Source organism: Ciconia boyciana, chromosome 2 (genome assembly GCF_034638445.1).
Source record: "Ciconia boyciana chromosome 2, ASM3463844v1, whole genome shotgun sequence".
In the NCBI taxonomy this organism is placed as follows: Eukaryota; Metazoa; Chordata; class Aves; order Ciconiiformes; family Ciconiidae; genus Ciconia; species Ciconia boyciana.
Window position 1 is genome coordinate 129,394,369 of NC_132935.1, and position 20,774 is coordinate 129,415,142.

Here is a 20,774-nt window from a genome sequence, read left to right on the forward strand (position 1 = left end):
AAAGGATGTAACAGGTGGGGTCTCTCTCTTTTCCTATAACAGCGAGTCTCCAATCAGCAGTGTGAGAAGGTGAGAGTGAGAAGGGAGGAAGAGTCAAAGCTAAGGTTATATTTTGATGCCTTAACAGAGTTAAGGCATCATAAACCCAAGCCTACTCATCTTTAGTTTTAAACTGCAGGTCTTTAAATGCCTGGCATTCTTGTATTTATTTTACCATTCTGTTTGTGAATTTCCTGCCTTTCAAACTTAGAAAAAGCCAGCCAACCAACCAGAAAACATTGACAGTACTTAAAGACAAAGCAAATGAAACAAAATGTGAGTTGCTTGGAAGAGGAAAATAGGCAGCTTTTTAGAAGGTCAGATTGATCGTCTCTGTTTTATTCGCACTGCCTCTGACAGAGATGAACCAGTGATGCATTTGGCCAATTACAGTCACCTTATCCACTGAAGTGGCTGGGATTTTTATCATCCATATGGAATTATTTTTCTCTGTGTGTACTGAAGGTGAAAAAATTCAGGAGGAGGGAGGAATATGAATATGAAGCAAAGGCCAACATTCAGGTCACATGCCACATAAAGCCACAGATAGCTAGTTTTCCTCATTGAGAGCAACAGCAGCCTAAAGGTTAGTTCCTAGATAAGGGGGATTTGTAGCTCAAAGACAACAAGGGGAAAATTGTTGCCCACTAGGAAAGCTGTCATGGTAAAGTAAGAAATCTTTTCCCATATACTTCTTGTAAATCAGAAGCAAGAACATCAAAATAGCTTTTTGTCAACCGAGCTACATCAAATATTTATACAACCCAGTGAAAATAGCTTTTTGTGCACAGTAGGATACCTTAATAAAAAATGCAGTGGTAATGGACCATTTTCAGAGGAAGGACAGTGATTGTAACCTTTATGTTCAGAGCCTTTTCTTTAAGAAAGAATGAAGTTATTTCAGTTCAAGAGTAGAGATTGGGAAATGATACCACAAACAGCAAAGTCAAAATGGTTTGTTTTATTGGCATTCCTTACTGCCCTATTGCAAATGAACTAATGTTTGGAATTACTAAAGACCTTTTTAATGTAGGCTAAGTTCCAGGAGCTATATCTTGTTAGACAAGAGATTACCAAAAGAGAATACAACTGCATCCGAATCAGGAAATACCTTGCATGAGAAACAGTGGAAACTGGAAAGATCAACTCACCATCTAAAGCTTTAGATGGATGATCTTTGTAGATAGGTTAGGTAAGATTCAGCTGAATAAATGTAAGCAGGTGGTGTGGTTTAGCCCCAGTCGGCAACCAAGCACCACACAGCTGTTCACTCGCCATCCCCCTCGGTGGGATGGGAGAGAGAATCTGAAGAGCAAAAGTAAGAAAACTCGTGGATTTAGATAAGAACAGTTTAATAATTGAAATAAAATAATAATAATTATAATAATTGGGATGAAAAGGAAAACAATGAGAGAGAGAGAGAGGAACAAAACCCAAGGAAAAAAAACAAGTGATGCAACTGCTCACCACCCGCCGACTGACGTCCAGCCAGTTCCCGAGCAGTGATCACTGCCCCCCGGCCAGCTCCCTCCCAGTTTATATACTGAGCGTGATGTCATATGGTATGGCATAGCCCTTTGGCCGGTTTGGATCAGCTGTCCTGGCTGTGCCCCTTCCCAGCTTCTTGTGCACCTGGCAGAGCATGGGAAGCTGAAAAGTGCTTGCCTAGTGTAAGCACTACTTAGCAACAACTAAAACACCAGTGTGTTATCAACATTATTCTCATACTAAATCCAAAACACAGCACTGTATCAGCTACTAGGAAGAAAACTAACTCTACCCCAGCCGAAACCAGGACAGCAGGGCAGACTCTGCAGGTATCTGCATATGAGTTGTCACCCAAAAGTGCCATTGTAATCAATGGAGTTCTAGGCTTAGACCAATATAGTCAGTAGGATTTATGTTGTGATCCACCTCATCCTACATCAGATATCTAAAAGAGATCAGATAGATTGGAGTGGGTGATTTAGTGACAGCAGACCTAGATAAGACTGAGATACTCAGTGGCTCCTTTGCCTTAGTCTTCACTGACACAGTCTTCAAGGCCTCTGAGCTTAGAGGCAAGGTTCAAGGAGGTACAGGGCTAGCAGCAATGGATGAAGATCAAGACAGGGATTGCTTGAGTTCTTGAGTCCAAATTGGCTGCGTCCAAGGGTGCTGGGAGAGCTGGCTGATGTCATAACAAGGCCACTCGTAGTCATCTTTGAAAGGTCATGGAGATCAGGGGAGTTTTCCAACACTTGAGAAAGGCAAAGGTGGCACCCATCTTTAAAAAAAGGCCAAAAGGACAATCCAGGGACCGTATAGGATGGTCAGCCTCACTTCATTCCTGGGTAAATCATTGAGTGAGTCCTCTTGGAACACATTTCTGAACACATGAAGGAGAAGAAAGTGATTGGGAACAGTCAGCATGGATTTAACAGAGTAAATCATACTTGATGAAACTGATTGTCTTCTGTGATAAAATGACTGGATTTGTGGATGAAGGGAAAGCAGTAGATGTCATTTTGGTTGAATTCATCAAGGAAGTTTGACAGTGGCTCCCACAATATTTTTGTATCCAAGTTAGGACCCTGCAGCCTAGATGGGAGGACAAGTAGATGGGTAAAAAACTGGTTGCATGGCTAGGCTCAGAGGGTCATGGTTAATAGGTCCCACTTTACCTGGAGTAACAAGTGGAGTACCACAGAGATCTATCCTGGGACCTGTTGTGTTTAACAACTTTATCAATGATGCAGAGGAGGCAACAGGGCTTGCTTTTGTCAAATTTGCAGATGATCCCATACTCAGGGGTGCAGTTGATGTGCTTCAGAACTGGGCTGCTGCCCAGAGGGACCTGGGCAGGCTGGAAGAACGTGCCAGGAGGAGCTTTTTTAAATTCCATGAGGACAAAAGTCCTGCCTCTGGGACAGGAGAGGCCTTTTCACTAATCCAGGATGGGGACTGCCTGGCGGGGTAGCAGGTCTGTTGAAAAGGTTCTGGGGGATGTTAGTAGGCAGCAAGCTGAAGGTGAACCAGCAGTATGCCCTGGCAGTAGAGAAGGCAACAGGGTACCAGACTGTAATGACAAGAATATAGTCAGTAGATGAAAGACAGTGATTATCCTCCTCTACTTGGTGCTCATTAGATTGCATCTAGACCACATACTGTGTCCAGTTTTGGGCCCTCCCCCAAAGGGGGCAAGGAAGATGTCGGCAAATGGGAGCTAGTTTAGCAGAGAGCCAAAAAGATAGTCCGTGTCTGGAGCACTTGTCCTCTGGGGAAAGACTGAAGGAGCTGGGTTGGTTTAGCCTGGAGAAGGGACAGCTTTGGGGGTCCTGGCAGTGCCTATGAGGACACTATCAAGAAGATGAATCCAGGCTCTTGACAGAGGTGTATGGTAGGAGGATGAGAAAAAATGTGCATAAATTGAAACAAGAGAGGTCCTGGTTGGATATAAAGAAAAACTTTTTCATCATGAAAACAGTCATGCTCTGGAAGAGGCTGCCCAGGAAATTGTGCAGTCTCCATCCTTGGAGATTTTCAAGATGCAACTAGATAAAGCCCTGAGCAATCTGGTCTGCACTTGTATTGAACATGCTTTGAGCAGGAGATTGGACTGGAGACCTCCTGAGGTCCCCATCCACCTGCATTATTCTACGATTCTATGAAACTGGTTTCTGAATGAAATAATGCTTATTTCTCTCCATCAATTGTAAAGACAGCCTTGGATGACTAACTCAGCTGTAGACCTCTACATCATAAATATCTAATGTTAGATTATGTGAATCTCACCTAGTGGGCCAGCTCTAGAAAATGTGACTGTAGACTTAAGTTGCTGCAGGCTCTAGAGCATCTGTGTGATAAAAGTATTGCAGGTAGACTCAGTGCATCTGTCCATCTCCTTGCCCTTCCACACCTCGGTGTAAGAGTTTCCCTGAAATTCCAGCTGATCCTGACACCATAGCATGGGTTATGTGTGCCTTTTCTCCAAAGTGTGACCCCGTTAGCTCTCTTTCTGTTGCTTTCTCCTTTGCCCCAATTATTCTCAGCATCCCAAATGCTTCATATGCAAAGGAATTAATGATCCAGTTATTCTTTCCTTTACCTCCCCCTTTTGTCTGGAAGAGTAGTAGATGACCTGTAAAAGGGAAGATGTACAGCCAAGGTGTGAGAATTGGCAAACATGCATTTATGGTATGAAAGTTTAAATGTTGTGGCACGATAGGTAGAGAGGAGACTTGGTTGTGGTTAAGGGGGGAAATATTAATAAGCATCATCAACCAGTTTCTCTTACAGTTTTTCACCAGCATCACTCTGTTGAGCAGTCACCAGTATGCAGCAGCTGTCTCTCCCTCATCATTTTTCCCCTTCCAGTTTTCTCATTTGCTATAGGTTTCTTTCCTGGCCAAAAAATTAATGGATCTTAGGGTTGACTGGATGTAGCATTCAACAATAATCACTGTACATCCAACAAGGAAGCGCAGTCAAGTTTAGCTGCTGCCTGTAGGGTCTCACAAGCTCAGCTATTAGTTTCTAAAACATTACATATGTGCCATAATGTTCACATATGTGGAAGCTGTGAACTGCATGAGTGGAATGCGCAGCAGAGTGAAACAGAAAGGATGATTTACGAATGAGTGTAAAGACAGGCATGCTGATTGTGTTTTGATTGCTTATTAATTAGCTGGCAAATGCATGGGGCGAGCTCAAGCTGCAGTTGTGCCAACAGTGTGACACTGAATTTCATTAAGAGAATTCATGATACAGGAGCAGTACACCGGCACTGTATAAAGCTTCCTGGCAAGACCTGGGTGTCTGTGTCTAGTAGGGATCTATGGGTTTCTGCTTTCAGCCTTAGGTGCTGTCCTGTCATCCCTACTTTGAAAAATTAAAGGGTTATTTATACATTATGCATCCTAAAATAGATCTGGGTATGGGTTTGGGTGTTGGAACATGATATATTGCACAGAAGTTGAGTTGGTTCCTGCTTTGAAATGTAGGATCTAACAAAGTGCCATTTCTGAATGAAATACGATAATTAAATCTTGTACCCATTTGTATGTGGCAAACTTGTTCTCCCTATGTTTTCTAACCTGTAACGCAGCTACTTAGTGATCTGGCCTGTTATTTCACAGCAAAAATATCTGTTCTCCTCACTAGGATGAGAAATCTATCTAGATGACAGTACTGCTTTGTAGTCTAGCTCATCCTCCTTGGAGCAATGTGTAATACTGGCTTGCTTTAGTGGTGAGGAGTCTTCATCTCTCTTCAAAATGGAGTTACAGGAAACCTGCCTGGGGAGACAGTCAGTGTGAAAGCAGACAGTGTATTTTTCTACTTCTTTGAGTTTCCCAATAGAATCCCAAGGAGAGTCCCTAGTAAGTGGTTTACAACTTTTTTTCCTTCACAACCAAGCTAAAGAAAAATATGCTGTGTTAGTTTAGATAAAAGTATTTTCATCTGCTCACTTAGAACTTAATGACTTGATTGAAACTGCAGCAAGAGAGAGTAGTAGACTGTGCAAATAGAAGCAAACGGGTGTGCAAATGCTTGACACCTGCAGCAACAGTCTTGCTACAGTGTGTTTGTAGACATAAGCCTCCAGCTGTAGGAATCTGGTTTGTTGTGGGCTTTGCCCACAACAAATTTATTATTTCCAGCTAATAAATTGAATTTAGATCCTATAATGACATTGGAAGATGTTGACTGAGATTGTGTCTGCAAGAGGTAAGAAGCCTCTTAATCCTCTTCACGGCCTCCTTTGTGAAAATTCATTCTGAGTTTGATACATGTTTCCCTTGGAGGCAGCGATGCCTTCCTGCTGGCATTTCTTGACCTTGTAACATCCTCCAGGGAAAGCAGGAGGACCTGATGAAACAGCTAAGCAGAGTTATCCAGAAGGCTCTCTTGCCAGCTCAGGAATCTGTCAGTTTGGCATGTGTGGTTGCATTTCAAAAACATATATCATACCAGCACAAGGAACGTAGTTTTCCTAAAAATGTAAAGAAACTATCATGCAAAATACAACACTTGGGAAGGGGATGAGCAAGGACTTTATAATCGGTCATACGGGGTAAATGTATTATGTAAACTAGAAAGGCTGAAAAACACGCTTTGTGACAATATGAGAGGAGTTTTCTGTGTTCATAAAGAGTACAGTACTGCTTATTTACAGTTTTTCTAAATACTATTGCTTCATCATTTAGCTTATTGTAACAAAGGTAAGTAATTTTTTTTCAGTTATTCTGATTCTGTTCTGTCATGGAGCTGACAAAACTCGAATTCTTGTGTATGGCAGTGATTGCTGATTATGGAGTATATGGCTAAGTTGAAGGAGAAAGTGCTGCTCAAGTAACTTTAATAGTATGTGTTGTCTGAAAAAAGGCTGAACATGCTGGGAATGCAAATGAGAATGGGGAGCCACTAAACCAGATGGTCAAAAAGCCTTCATAAATTGATTAAATAGTTATGAATGTATCTTTTCTTTCACACTTTTCAGATATGCCAGATCATCCTTAGTCCATGTAGATCGCACTAACTGCAACGGCTGATCCATATGTAGGGTTCTGACTTGTGTGAATGAATGCATGTAGTCATTAATATCAGTGTACCTTCAAAAGCCCTTGAAAAATTGACATAATACATGGTCTTTAGCCCCCAAAGCGTGTGTATAACTTCAAGTAGGTGAGCAGTACTGCTGAACTGAGGACTGAATTAATTTTGCCTGCTCAAAATGGGAGAGCTGTGTTTTTAGAGGACAAACTCTGGAATAACAGAGTGGACAGTGAGGTTTGCTATTAGAGAGTAGGATTGCTCTTAAAAACTGCTAGAGATATTAGTCTTTTTCATTTAATAGAGCTGGACTATTAGAGGAAGGTCTATGTACTTTTTTATTAACATTCTTGGAAGAATTTGTTATTAATAAATTCAAATGCCTCACTACACATGGGGTGTCTTCCATAAAGCTTACAAATAACCCTGTGTTTTCACAGATTCTTTACATGGGACAACGGATGGAGTATTTCTCTTTGAAGATGTTGCTGTGGAAGACAGTAAAACCATGCAGGGCTATGATGCAATTGTTGTAGAGCAGTGGACTGTCCTGAAGGTATGTGTGCAGTTTTTCTTCTTTGATTTTTTCATAAATCAAAACACTCCAAGACTGTGAGGCAGACTCTCACATATGATCTGTGCTTCAACAATACCAGACAGGCAACTGAGGTAAAGGGACGCAACATAACAGTTAACGCTAGTTAATCACACTCTAGGTTTGTATGATGCACTTTTGATTTTGATAATATCCGTGCTTTACTGGGGGAGGAGGAAATGTGAGTGATGGTGAGCAATGAAACTCAGGGCTATCTGTCCCAAAAATACAGATGTCTGCTAGATTAACTGTAAAGAGGATCTCCATTGGTTGTCAGGGCAACATGATCACGCAAGTCACTGTAGCATCGCAGTTCTAAAGAAGGCAGACCTTTAGGTAGGCTTAACTGCAGTAGGAATGCACAGATAACTGCATTTGCTTCTGTCTGACCTCCTTCATATGCTGAAATAACTGTATATTCTGGATAGATCCCTATAAAAAAACCACGTGCATCATAGATTGGCTTTTTACTGGTCCGAGTGCACACTCAGATCAGTAGAAACACTGTTTAGATCAGATCGGTAAGTACTGACCTTCCACAGCAAATTTGATACACAGGTATTTGAAAAGCTGGGCTTAAAATTCTTTGTGACTTGAAGCAAAAAGATCATGGGGGAAAAGAAGATACCGTTGCGTAACTCTTAGCAGTTTTGCTTGTTTGTTTTATATGATTACTCTAGTCTGCCAGAAATAGATGTTATGTATCTATAAAGTCAATGCCTGATCTTTTTGCTTGGAATATATTGTAAATGGTGTAAAATCCTAAGAAAGACAAACAAGGCACACACATGCCAAAAGGATGGATTAAGGGAAAATGGGACAGATGCTTGACTAAATGTGTAAAATTCCAGGAGACTAGGATTAAGAGTTTGGTTATTAGATGATGACTTCATAGTGTAGCAAGAAATGTCTGTATAATAATGGCTAGAAACTTCTTGAAGAACAGTGTAGTGCGTTAATGGCAGCTTTTCTTGTGCTAATGTGCATCTGAACAAACGATTCCTGTATTACATTTAATGTTATTCCAGTTATTACAGACTCGACTGTAAGTTCTTGTTCATTTTTAGGGTCAAATTGTGGTGTTGCCACTCAGGAGCAAGGTTTTGGGATAATGACAGATGGTTCCATGAGTGCATTAGGTCAGTGCTGATCAAGAAGCCAAATGTTAAGAAGCTTTAATGTTAACCATATGTTAAAAACTGCTAGGAAAGGAATAGAGGGTGAAACAGCAAGTATATACTGCTACATACTACTGTATAAGATGTGGTTTGACAGCACCTTCTTTCAGAAGGTTATGTTAGCACTGTAAATATTCAGAGAAGAGCAATGAGGATGGTCAATGATACAGACAGCTTCCATGTTAGGAAGACTTTACGTGGTGTGTCCTTTCAGCCTGGAAAAGAGAAGAGTTTCAGGGAATGGAATAGATAGAGGTCTCCTAAATCATGGGAGGCAAGTAAATAGGGATTGACTGTTTGCCATCTCTTCCAGTATAAGAACTAAGGGTTGTCAAATGGCACTGGTTGGGGCCAGGTGCAAAACAAACAAAAAGGAGATAATTCAGGTAATTCTTTATGCAGCAGGCAACAGATCCGTGGAAATCCTTTCTGGAGAATGCTGTGGGTTCAAGAAGTTTAGATGGGTTCAGGTGGAAGCAATGTTGTTTTTTCCTCTACCTTATCTATCTCTGTGTTTATACAAGCATTTTAATTCAGATCAGGAGTGCGTTTTTAAAGTGAACCCCCTGATCCTCCCCACTTAATATGCCTCACCTCACTTCACAGAATGGTCTCATATTGCACAAACTGGATTCCTTTCAGTAGAAACTAAACCAGACGTGTTGAGAGGAAGTACACAAAATATTTGGGGCAGGTATCCTGCATGCCTGCCCTGATATGTATTACTCTTCCTTAGCTGTCACTTATAGCCCTGTTGGAGACAGCTTTCTGAGTTAAATGGATTCTTGCTCTGAACCAGTTTGTCTCTTAGACAACCAGTGAAAGGTTCTCTGTCTCAGTAGGATATTGCAACAAAGTTATGCATAATGGCCCCTACGCACCTCTTGGTTTGCTCTGTGTGGACACAAGAAAGTTTGTTTCAAGCTACATGACAAGGACAGCATCTGGTAATGGGGATCCTGTGATGGCAGAGTGGTGACCAAAACACTAGGACACAACAGAAGAGTATCTTCTAAAAGGGCCCCTTGAAGCGTTAGAGCCCTGGTAGGTGGAGTATCATTTGCCTTCAATTCTAGCAATTCCATGCTGGAGACACAGCTGGTCAACAGATTAAGGAATCAACCTCCCAATGCCATCCAGTGTGTCAAGAGATGCTGAGTGCTGCACACCACATCTGTGTGAGGCCTAACATGGAGAATCTCATGTTCCAGACATAAGATTTGGTATGTGTAATTTCAGAAACTGACTGATAGCATATACACAGCTTGTCAGTATGATCAGCTTATTCTCTGCTGTAATTTAAAATTTGTGTGCTGGGTGTTCCCTGGCAGTTTTGCTCTTCTGAGATCAAGTGCTCCTCATTTGGGGACATTATGAACGTGTTAATCATCAACCTGAAAGTGGAAGAATATGGAGAAGAAAAAGCCTGCTGAAGGAAGGAGGTTGAAGCATTGGGGAACGCTTGCAAAGGTCTTAACCCATTCAGAGGATGCGCAGAGCTGACCACCTCTGTTTTCTTCTCCTGACATTTAAATAATTGCCTGGATATTTCATGCCTCATGCTTTCTGAGACATAATAGGTGTAGGTAGGTAAAGTCAACAAATGAATTAAAGAAATACTGGAAGCCAGGGGATCTGTAGGCACTGGCCCAGTGTTGTACCCAGAAGACCAAGTTGCCTCTCTGTTAAACCCTGTCGGAATTCACCTTTATTTACCATAAACATGGAATAATGCAGTGGCAGAGGAAGGGACTGTAAAATGGGGGATGTAGAGGGAGGGAGACACAGTTCAATAGTGATAGAAGATGTCCAAAAGCCAGTACAGGCTTTATTTCTGTTATGAGTACTTCAAAATATAATTATAACAGAGATAATTATGAAGCAGTGGAATGGCTCATTAATGCAGACTTTCTTATTTTTTTAATATAGGTTCAGCTCTGATCTAGGTTAACCTTTTCCATTTGTCGTTTTCATTTGTACCAAGGCAGTGGAAGAAGCCCTGATGGGCAGCATGACATAAATGTGTATAATGGATCCTTATTTTAAATTTGTATCAGATTTTATTATCTGGGTGAGCTAAGGACTTGTTCAGATGTGGTCTGAACTGAATGTAAATTTATTGTGCTGTATCCCAGGAGCACAAGAAGAAACAAACAAAAGAATCCCAGCCACAACAAAAGAAAGCTGTTTTAAAAAGGAAGGCATGTAGCATGTATTGATGCCCTTAGTAATAAAAAGAGAACCTTTCTAAATGAAAAGGTAAAGTTCTGCTGTTTAACCATAAAGGCAAAAGAGAGGGGTTAGCACACCTCTTAGCAGAGAAAGCGCTACCTTCTTAATTGCTAAGGCTAATAGAGAAAACAAGCTGAACAGTGTGATGCACTCGCTATGTGTGTAAAATGTCAGTTTGTAGAGGATGTAAAGCTCACAGCTGTCACAGTATGTGGTCCCGCCAAGCAGCAGACAGGATGTAATAGCTCTGAGTAATTTAACTCTTTCTTCTCAAAGTAGAGCCGTGGCATCCTCTGCAAATGACCACAGGACTTCTAATGATAAAATGCTGCTCTCATCCCTATCACTTTAACTCTAAAAATGTCAGGGCACATTATTTCCACCGCAGCCTCTGAGATCTAGCACTGAAACTTGTTTGATGGTTTTAATTCTGCTTGTATAGGCAAATGTGGGTAGACAGTTCTGATTAATCACAGCCTGCGTGATTTCCCTCTCCCCAATTCTAATCTGTCACCATCTCTTCCCCATTACCCAAGACAAAATAACTAATGCTGTCTTTAAGTTGAGTGCTATAACATTTATTTTAGATTTCTGCATTGTTCTGCTTCTGAAGCCTTGTTCATTCTGAAAATATTGTCTTTAATTTACAGGTATTTTCTCATTGAAAATCTTCAGCTGGTGATTCATCACTTTTTAATTTTCTGCTATATCATATCTTTGGTGTACTGACATTAATTAAAATCTCAAATACATCATGGTGTTGCCGTTTCCCTGGTAGAACTCAATGGGGTCAGTGTCCACTGTAGACATGGTAAACCTTTTAAAGTGCAACATATCAAAAGATTTAAAAAATTTATCTCTGCTGCGCCTAGGTTGCAAGTTGCTTTAATGTAAGCCTTGAAACAAACTCCCTGGAAATGAGGATTTGATTTGTCTGTAAATCTGATTTAGGTCATATGTCAGTTAAGCTATGTTCTGCTGTCTCTAGCCATGGGAGAAAGGCATGACCAGCTCAGCAAAGGAGCTGATGGCGATGGGCATGAAATGCAGTTGTGCGCGTGACCCTCTTTACCACCCAAAGGACATGTATGTTGCCTGGGCATAGTATTTCAGCATTTTGCCCCTTGTTGCTTTTCAGGAAAAGCTGAACAAAAACCTTCAGGAGCCTGTTATCTTCAACAAGTTTTTATAGTTCTTGTTTCTTTCTTTTATGTAAGATACGAAAGCAGCATATATAGTATATATTTGTCTACTGAACTCAGTAGACATATGCTCTATATAGGATTAAAATGCACAGGCTAACCTTTCTTTGGTTTTGTTGATAAATTTAGTAATAAAATCTAGCAATATGAATTTGGAACTTTCCTGGTACTTGCAGTATTGAACGTCTAACAAAGTGAACACTTCTTCCATGTGAGTAAAGGGCACTTGAACTAAACAGGCAGAAAAGCACAGGATTTAAAACAGTCTGAAAAAAAAATCACTTCCTATCTGTCATGGTTTGCTTAGGTTTGTGACAAGATCAGAGATAACAATTAGTTCTCTGCTCACCCATACAATCTTTCAGGAAAAAGTGAGCGTACCAGGTCTGAACTTTCCACTTAAGAACAAGCTGAGGAAAAGTATTTCAGTCCTCTTCTATACTTTCTAAAAAACCACACAGGGCACAAGTCATGTTTCTTTTCCCCAGCAGGTCACCTTTAACCATGCAGTAGTGCCCTGGCTGATGCACCTCTTCGACCCTGTGCTGCTGCCAGGCAGGTTTGGGAGGGGCCTCAGCATGTTGAAGCACACAGGAAACAGGTGTTGGGACCCCATAAATCGCATACACAGCCTGCACATAAGTGAAGGGCAGTGCCAACATTTGCTGTCCTGCTGCCTGAACCAGTGGCAGTCAAGGGCCTGTGCTTCAGCTACGTTTCTTGCGTGGAAATAGATTATTAGTTCCACAATGGTGGTGTGGTACACAAAGCCTTTTTGCAAAAGCCAAATTTTGTTCAAGGATAAATTATAACCAAAAGGAAGTTATGCTGGGGAAGCTGCGTGGGGATGATTAAGCTGTGTGTGGTAAGGCACCCTGTAGTATACAAGTTCTCATGTAGTTTTTCTATGTTGGGTTTTTTCCCAAAAACAGTTGATATGGACAAACAGTAAAATCAGCGCTCACCTTAAGGCACAGTGCACAAGTGTTGCAGGAATTGTGAAACTAAAAATGCCAGAGTTATTTAAGAAAATGTACTGATGGATTGCTAGATCACATTTATTTCTTGTGCTCCATGGCCAATTATGTGGAGTTGTCCTATCACGTGCACATTGCCTGTGCAATAGTAAGTTTAACCCATTTCGTAAGACGCTTCCATGCTTCTTTTGTGGAGAGCCCTCCGTGTCAACATGTTCACCTTGTGGAGCTTTTGCTACCTATCCTCTGCTTCTATAAATGTAAAATTTTGTTGCTATGCAAATGTGCTTCTGTGTTACAGGTGCAGCAATATCAGGAGCACTCAAACGTTTTTGTTAGTTTATACATATGCTAGAAAGTAGGATTTGTATCTGCAGAAGTCACTGAGAGAATTGGGCTTTGTGGGCAGAGGAGGGTTTTTTGGTTGTATTTTATTTTACCCTAGACGTGGAGACAGATGTGAATGATACTCAGCAGCCTATGTGTGTATTGAAATTGTGACTGGATACATCTGAATCGCAGAAAAACTGTCTGAACAGGATGCTACCCTGTATAGTGTTGCAGCCTTATTATGTTCTCAAAAATATTTCACAGTGCATGAATTCACAGATATTAAGTAATCATAAATAACTCTAAATTACATATGCCCAGAATAACGAGCAAAAAGCCTGTCTGTGGATTTATTTATTACTTTTTTTTAAATTAACTTTCCACTAAGGTCCCAATTTGGCAGCTAGTCTGTGTCGGTCAGTGACCTGTCTGCTGCCAAAAGCCACTGGTGGTTTGTAAGGGTGCAGGAGCCGTCCCACACCCCTCTGCTATACAGCTAATGGATGCGTAACAAGTGTCTGCTAGCAAGGTGCTGTAGTGTATTACACACAGAAATTTAGGAGCAGCTCAATACTAGAGGAGCATGGTCCAACTTTTATTGCTGAAACACTTGTGAAACTTCCCTTTTGCTTCCAATAAATGTTTTTAATGGGTCGATAATGTTATATTGTTAGCACAAATCACCTTTTGGAAGATGTCTGAAAAGGAAAAAGGCAAATAATTCACAAATTTAGAGCTTGGATTTAGTCTCCTTGTCGGCTGCATTACAGCAAACATAAAACATTTGAAGCATGCTTTTACTGGGTCATTCTCAGGCAGCCCATATATTTAATTTCTCTCATTTTATTTTCCCTCTTTTCTATGAAAGTGCAAGTCGTGCCTTCGCCACTTCCTCTTCCTCCCTTCATTGCCCTAGGAGAAAGCTCTGGCTTTGGCAGTGGTGGGGATTGGTAACCAGCCCTGGCTGGGGCTGCACGTTGCCTCCCTCGTGGACTCTCCCCTCTATTTTTTGTAAGGAGCTGGGTTTGAATGCGCTGCCCCTTTTCCCCCGCAAACACTAGGTTACACTTCCAAAGCGACTTGTGTTTTTTACTTCCCATGCTCTTTGCCATCTGTCTGTAGATCTTAGTACGCAGTCTGTTAGGATTTGCTGATAAAGGTTTTACTAAGATTTATTTAATGGGATTTTCAATCTTCCACTCTTTAATCCATGTTGGAAAAAAATATTAAATAGTGACAATCCATAGCTGCCTTGTGACTAAATCACATTCACTTAACGCAGGAAAGAATGATTTCTAAAGAACTTCTTTCTGTCTCACAAGAGCTTAGTAGTTGTCTTGTTTATTATCTTGCTGTGGTTAAAATTGCCACAGTAGGGGGGAAAAGGAAAAGAAAAATTGTTAGTGCAGTTTTTTGTGTGGCTTGCCCTAGATATTATCATTATCATTTTTTAGTATTTTTTTTTTCTAATGAGCAGAAGCAACTGTGAAAGGAGAAAATGCTGAAAACAAACAGTACAACTATAAATAAAACAAATTCTTTTTATGTGATGCAAGTCAAGGGAAAAACCTAGCTCAATATGCTCTGGCTTCTTGACACTCAAGGTGTGATCAGAGATTACTTATCATCCACAGGAGAGTGGGAAGCAAGTTAATTAAAATTTTCCACCCTTTCACTGAATGAAATGTCTCCCAGTTTGAGACGCATTATCTGAACACTTCTTTTTCAGCAGAGCTCTGGCACATACTTTCTACTTCTGCTGGTGTTCAATTTCAATATTTGCTAGCTAGAAAGAGCATTGCAGTTTCATCTTATGGAACTGTATGTTTGAAATTTTATTTCCATTGTCTCAAATAATAGTAGATAAAATAATTTTAATTATTAAATATAAAATGAATACAAGATGACTCTTTTCCTCTGCACCCGTCCCCCAGTGTATTGTTTGTTTAGAAGCATTTTTGCTTTGGAAAGCATTTGCTATGACACCAATTAAAGGTCTGTATAACCGTGACTCCTGCTGGCACACAAATTCCAGTCGTGGGATAGGATTACAACTGATGATTCAGGAGGGGGAGGGAGAAATAATTTCTTGTGCTCTTAAAGAAAGCTTCAATTACCTGTATTTGCAAGTAAGGAGCTTGAAGCCTATATGAATTACACCTGTTTATTCAGGAGTGACTCCTTTCTCTTGTCTATCATCTTCAAACGCAGACATTATTAAGAGTAGTTTATTCCCCCAGGGACCTGGGGAAGAGGTGCAGTGTCTGACTCCAGCGAAGCATTGTGCAGAGTCAGAGAGAGCTTGTTAAAGAGCATGTGGAGCTTGGAGGAGGTGGGCACCTCTGCATAACGTATACATTTCCTTCCTCCAAACAGCCTAATGCGCAGATTGTGGTGTTAGGTACCAGGACATATGAAAAATAAGAGGTCACCTTTTTGTAAGAGTTGTACAGCACTCTTTCAACAGAGTTTTTTACGTTTCCAGAATTTTTTTTAATTTTTCTTTAAGCTTAACTGACTTTAATCTTAAATTTAATTTCTGATAACTTTACACTTTTGAATGTGTTTTACCTGCTCTTCTCCCTTCTGCCCATTGGGATTGTGAAATACAACATCATCTGCTGCAGATGATGCTTAATCCTCACAAGTCAGACAGGTCCAAAGCCAGCCGTGTCTCGCCACTCAGAGCCTGCAGGGACAGTGGGCTGTGGCAGGAGTGATGGCACATCCCTGAAACAGTTTGGCTTCTGCAGCAGCCAGATGAGCTCTGCATGGTATTGATGTCCTTCCTCATTGCTGTAACCTCCCTCTGATTTTTGACATTTGTTGCACATCCTGATGCTAGAAGGTTCTCCGTGCTAATTGCCAATCTTAGGCAATGAATTCAAAATAGAAATCCTCTTTGCAACATAAGATGTTGCTTGAGGCACAAGCAAGGTCTGCTGTGCCAGTCTTTCCTGACCTGCTAGTCTTCCCCCCTCTAAAGGAGTGAGCTGCTTCTGGTTTTTCCTCTATAAACACTGTTTGATGGAGGGAGTGTTTTGGTCAGATCCTTTTATGTGTTCTTCCAGGCGCCTCATGGCAGGCTTTTGATGGTGGATGCTCTGACCTTATTCTCAACGCTCATGTTGCATATTTTCATCTTTATTTTTGGAAGGCGTTGTTGACCAATCTCATAAATCTCAGTGTGTTATTCATCTGTTTCCCTGAGGCATCTAGATACGTCATTTTGTTTGCATTACCCTTGGACACTGTATTTTAGGAACTGGAAAGAGGGTGGAAATATCCATCTTACAGTGGGTATAAAGAGTGGGAAGGGCAAGGAGGCAAATGGGAGTCTGAGGAGACTCTAACTCTGCCACAGTCACAGCTGTATGAACACTTCAAACACCACATGGTATTGCTCCCCTCTTGCAGGGCATCTCTTTCTTCTCCTGGATTAACAGTTCTGGTCTGTACATGGTGATGTTGTCAAGTAGCTGTATCTCTGTAAGTCCCTGAAAGCCTCTGCACAGAAATCAGAATTTTCATTAGCAGAGTGTTTTCTTGCATGCACTTTCTGGGGTAGAGTTTTCAATCTCCTTTTAAAGCAGGAGTGACACAGCTTCTTCAGCTATTTGCATTTGTAGTCATGATCAGGTTTTTAATAGGTATAGTCAGGCATTCATTCAGTTATGAAGATATCAAGTGACCTAAATTATATTTGTTAGAAGAAAGGAATAGCTGAAATTGGAAGTCACTAAAATACCTTAAAATAACTACAGCAGGATTTGGATTAGTTCTGATCAAATGACTGTTTTATTACTACAGAACAAATGGATTTTTTTGGAGCTGCAAAACTATTGTGCCTTACCCCAGTGTTGAGAATTGGCAGTTAGAACTCCTTGCATGCACATGAAACCACTGTAAGTGCCTGAGCTTTTTGGCAAATATAACTATTATTCCAAAGGAATATAGCTATATTTGTAGAGACTAGTAGTTACCATTTGCCTGCTTTGTGTTTATTAAAATTAAAAACTAGTAAATATGCTCTTGCATCTATTTGTTAAATTACTGGAAGTCTTGGCAATTAGACACCTCACTGGAGCAATCTTTGTTGAAACCACCAGTGGTTCTTTCTGTGGGAATTACAGGGTTTGCCATCTAGTAGAAAGAGAATGAGCAAGGCTCTGCTGGATAGATCTGCGGCTGGAGCTAGACTTCTGCACTGAAAAGCAACATTTTTGTTCTCGCCCACAGATTTCCTGAGTCAAAATAACAAGGAAGTGATGTGTGTTTGTGGGTGATAAAAGGAATAGACCTGTACTTAGGTTTTATTTTTGTTGTTGTTGGCTATTTTGCTTTTGATCCATCATGGTAGAGTAACCCTACTGATTTCAGTACAGATCCTCAGGATTTACTCTAGCCTAGACAAGAGCAGAATCTGAGCAAAGCAATGCTGTAATTTTTTAATTACTTGAATATCTTTTTGCTTGGGAGGAAGATAATTGATAAAATACAATGAATTTGTCCTGTTCAGATCTGGAGTCATCTAAAGCTAGATGGATGACTCAGGCAGTGTAAAAACAAGATCACAGATGTTTACCATTTGAAACAAACTCATTTAACAGTTTGGGATGTACGGCGATTGGTCCTGTGTCTCGTATTTTCGAATGTTTTCCTTCCTGCCTAGCTGAACATACAGAATGACCCACTTCAGTATAAAATCCCTTTCTCCCTCCCAGAAAACCCACACGTGTATTTTTTTCTTGGGGTTTTTTTTGTGTCAAACTGAATGTCGCACTCCAAGTGATGCTGCTAACTGTTGATTTTTCTTTCCTAGGGAGTTGAAGTGCAGACAGATTACGTTCCGCTGCTGAATTCCCTTGCCATGTATGGCTGGCAGCTGACATGCGTGCTTCCTACTCCAATTGTGAAGACAAACAGGTAGGGAAGGGGTGGGCGCTGCCTTTCAGCCAGGGAAGTTGCTGTATGAGCACCACAGTCTGTACAAGCAGTTCTCTGTGCAGTTAGTGTGGATTTCCTTGTATGCACGCAGTAGCTGTCCTTGCAAACCCTGCTGTAGCTGTTCTCTGGGTTTCACATCACAGTTTCTGAGCATCACATCATGTTTCTGAGCATCACAAGCCATGTGGGGCAGCAAGCCTGTGTCTGGCAGGCAAAATACTGCAAGGTGGCAGTGTGGTTTCTGCATGAATTTTCTGGGTATTGTCTCTGCCTCTCTGTAAACTTGATTGTAAAACTCCTGCTCTGGATCTCCCAGTAACCCCTCTTGGAGCAAAGACAAAATGTGTGATAACGTTTGGAGTGAGATGTTGCCTATTTGAAGAGAAGTCATTTTATTCTTAATCGATGTCTGTCTAATGGTGCTGATATACACAGCCTAGTTGAGCAAAACCATGTGAGATTGGTGTATCATTACTCTAGTAGCCTTGTTTGCATATAGAATCACTCTGTGGTCTACTTTGCTATTATTAATATTCTGAGTTTTTAAATATAAAAGCAAGTCACTTAAAAATACTCTTCATAACTGTGCTGAAAAACAATCATCCCATTTGTTAATCGTGAAGATGGCGCTTTCTGAATTTTCACTGGTCAGGAATATATTTTTATATATATATACCAATATAATCAGTCATGATTTTTTATCTTAAAAGAGTAAAAATATGCCCAGTTCTTTATGAGATCTAGATGAAGACTACTCCTACACATAAAAACCTAAAAAGTAAAGGCCATCTGTGCTGGGGGAAAAACGGTATTTAAGTTTTTCATATATGTTTAAATATAGGAATGAATAGAAAATCACAATTATGATTTGTAAGCCCTGTCTCTTAAAGGTATATATGGTTTTCTTTCTCTTCTAGCTTTCTGTATCCCATTTATAACTTCAGTAACACAGGTCAGGTTGACAGTGCAGAAGGGCACCCACCCAATCTAACTGCTGGTGGCATTTAGTTGTGCCTCCTGCCATGTTGCAGACCTGTAGGGAGCACCCAGCCCCATTCTGGATCGGTGGCCCGGGAGGGAGAGAGGGAGCACTCCAGTGTTGCTGAGCTGCTGCTACACACAGGCACCAGGGTGCTTGGGTTTCTTGCTTTTTGTTTCAAATGATTTATTCCGTGTTTACCCATTAATGCTAAAACATTCAGCAAAAGTATGCCACAGGCTGACAGGCTCTATCAGGCTGAGCGGTTGCTCTTTTTCCCCCCAAAATACCAGGCTGCTCAAAGACACTGGGGACAGGCAATGTTTAGGTCATTCTTCATTTTGTTGTTCTTTGACCTGCAGAAATAAATGACTGAGATGGATTTTCGCTTTGAATGATGCTGGATGTGAATTTAATTCATTCTCAGGAGTGTGCATTTGTTTCTTTTCAGGGAGGGGAATTTATCTACAAAGCAAATTGTATTTCTTCAGAGACCTTCTTTGCCCCAGAAAGCAAAGAAGAAAGAATCAAAGGTAAATAACCTTGAGTTCCTGGTTTCTTTGGTTTTTTTGTTGGAGGTATTTTAATATTGTAATTGATTTCCCATAGAAGTAAAAATGGCCTATTCAACGTTTCTGTGCTACAGTAGCAAGACAGAAGGAATTGAACTGTTCAAATGAGAGAAACAAAAAATGCTCAAATTATGTGAAAGCTCTTATGTTTCATTCTCTGTTGAACTCATGGCAGCAGAGATGTCAATTTCTCTTACAGCTGGGCCATATACCTCTATACGTGACCTAAAATTCTCTGCCCTTGTTCACTGCCTGCAAGGTGGAACCAATACTATTTTCTCTCACCCATTGCCTGTCTTTTCTATTTAAATTGCTCTCTCTTTCTTGCTACATGTTTTGATAGAGCCTAGCACTTCTCTCTCACTCATTGCCTGTCTCTTCTATTTCAATTGCTCTCTCTTTCTTGCTATGTGTTTTGATAGAGCCTAGCACAATGTAGGCCTGATCTTGGCTGGTATTTCTATCTATTGTGTGAATGTTAATGAATTCCGCTAGAATTTAACCAAAAAAAGCCCCCTGAATCCAGCTAAATTATCCAAGAACGTAGCTGACAGCTAATGATGTACGTATGTGGATACACATATGTATTCCCATTTCCATTTTTAAATGTGTAGCTGTGGGAATCCCTGCCCAAACCTGTCATGCTTTATAGCTGAGAGGGAAATTACAAGGACTGGAAACTGGGAAAGTGCCGACCTTCCTATAGTACTCGAATTTGCCTTGCTCTTTCAGTATGCAGCGGGATCAGAAAAGCCAGGTGGAGTATGGAAAGGATCTCTGAAACCACATAATGAAGAGGTTGCTAATTAATAAAGTCTCGTTTTTATTCTAGCTTCATGCACTTACGTGAGTGCTGGCTAGCCAAATGTCACCTGAAGGAGTGGTGCGCTTGAGGCCCTGCAGAAGCTGAGCTAGAGTAGGAGACTGGAAATGCTAAGCAGAGCTGAGCAGTAGGAGCATCTTACCCAGCATTTTGGATAACTACAGATAGTTTTCATCTATAAACCCCTCATTGGTTTGGAGCCAGGTTCTGTGAAAGTCGTCTTTTAGGTACAGTGGAGACCAGGAGAGTGTTTGAACTGACTGAAGTAGGAGAGAACTGCGGGGAGCACGACTGTGATTTAGGATTTACCCTCTCTCATTAGCAAAGCTGGAGCCCAGAGTATTCTGTGAACGTGTTACAAAGCCC

The 20,774-nt window shown here is 40.9% G+C and overlaps 1 protein-coding gene across 2 annotated transcripts in view; it reads left to right on the forward strand.

The window, feature by feature from the left end:
• Positions 1-20,774, forward strand: part of RFTN1 (raftlin, lipid raft linker 1) — a 102,166-nt gene that overhangs the window by 76,812 nt on the left and 4,580 nt on the right. For both annotated transcript variants that reach the window (XM_072854026.1, XM_072854025.1), the window contains exons 7-9: positions 7,014-7,129; positions 17,910-18,013; positions 19,465-19,546. In XM_072854026.1, coding sequence (XP_072710127.1) covers positions 7,014-7,129; positions 17,910-18,013; positions 19,465-19,546 — 302 coding nt within the window. The remainder of the gene's footprint in view (positions 1-7,013; positions 7,130-17,909; positions 18,014-19,464; positions 19,547-20,774) is intronic.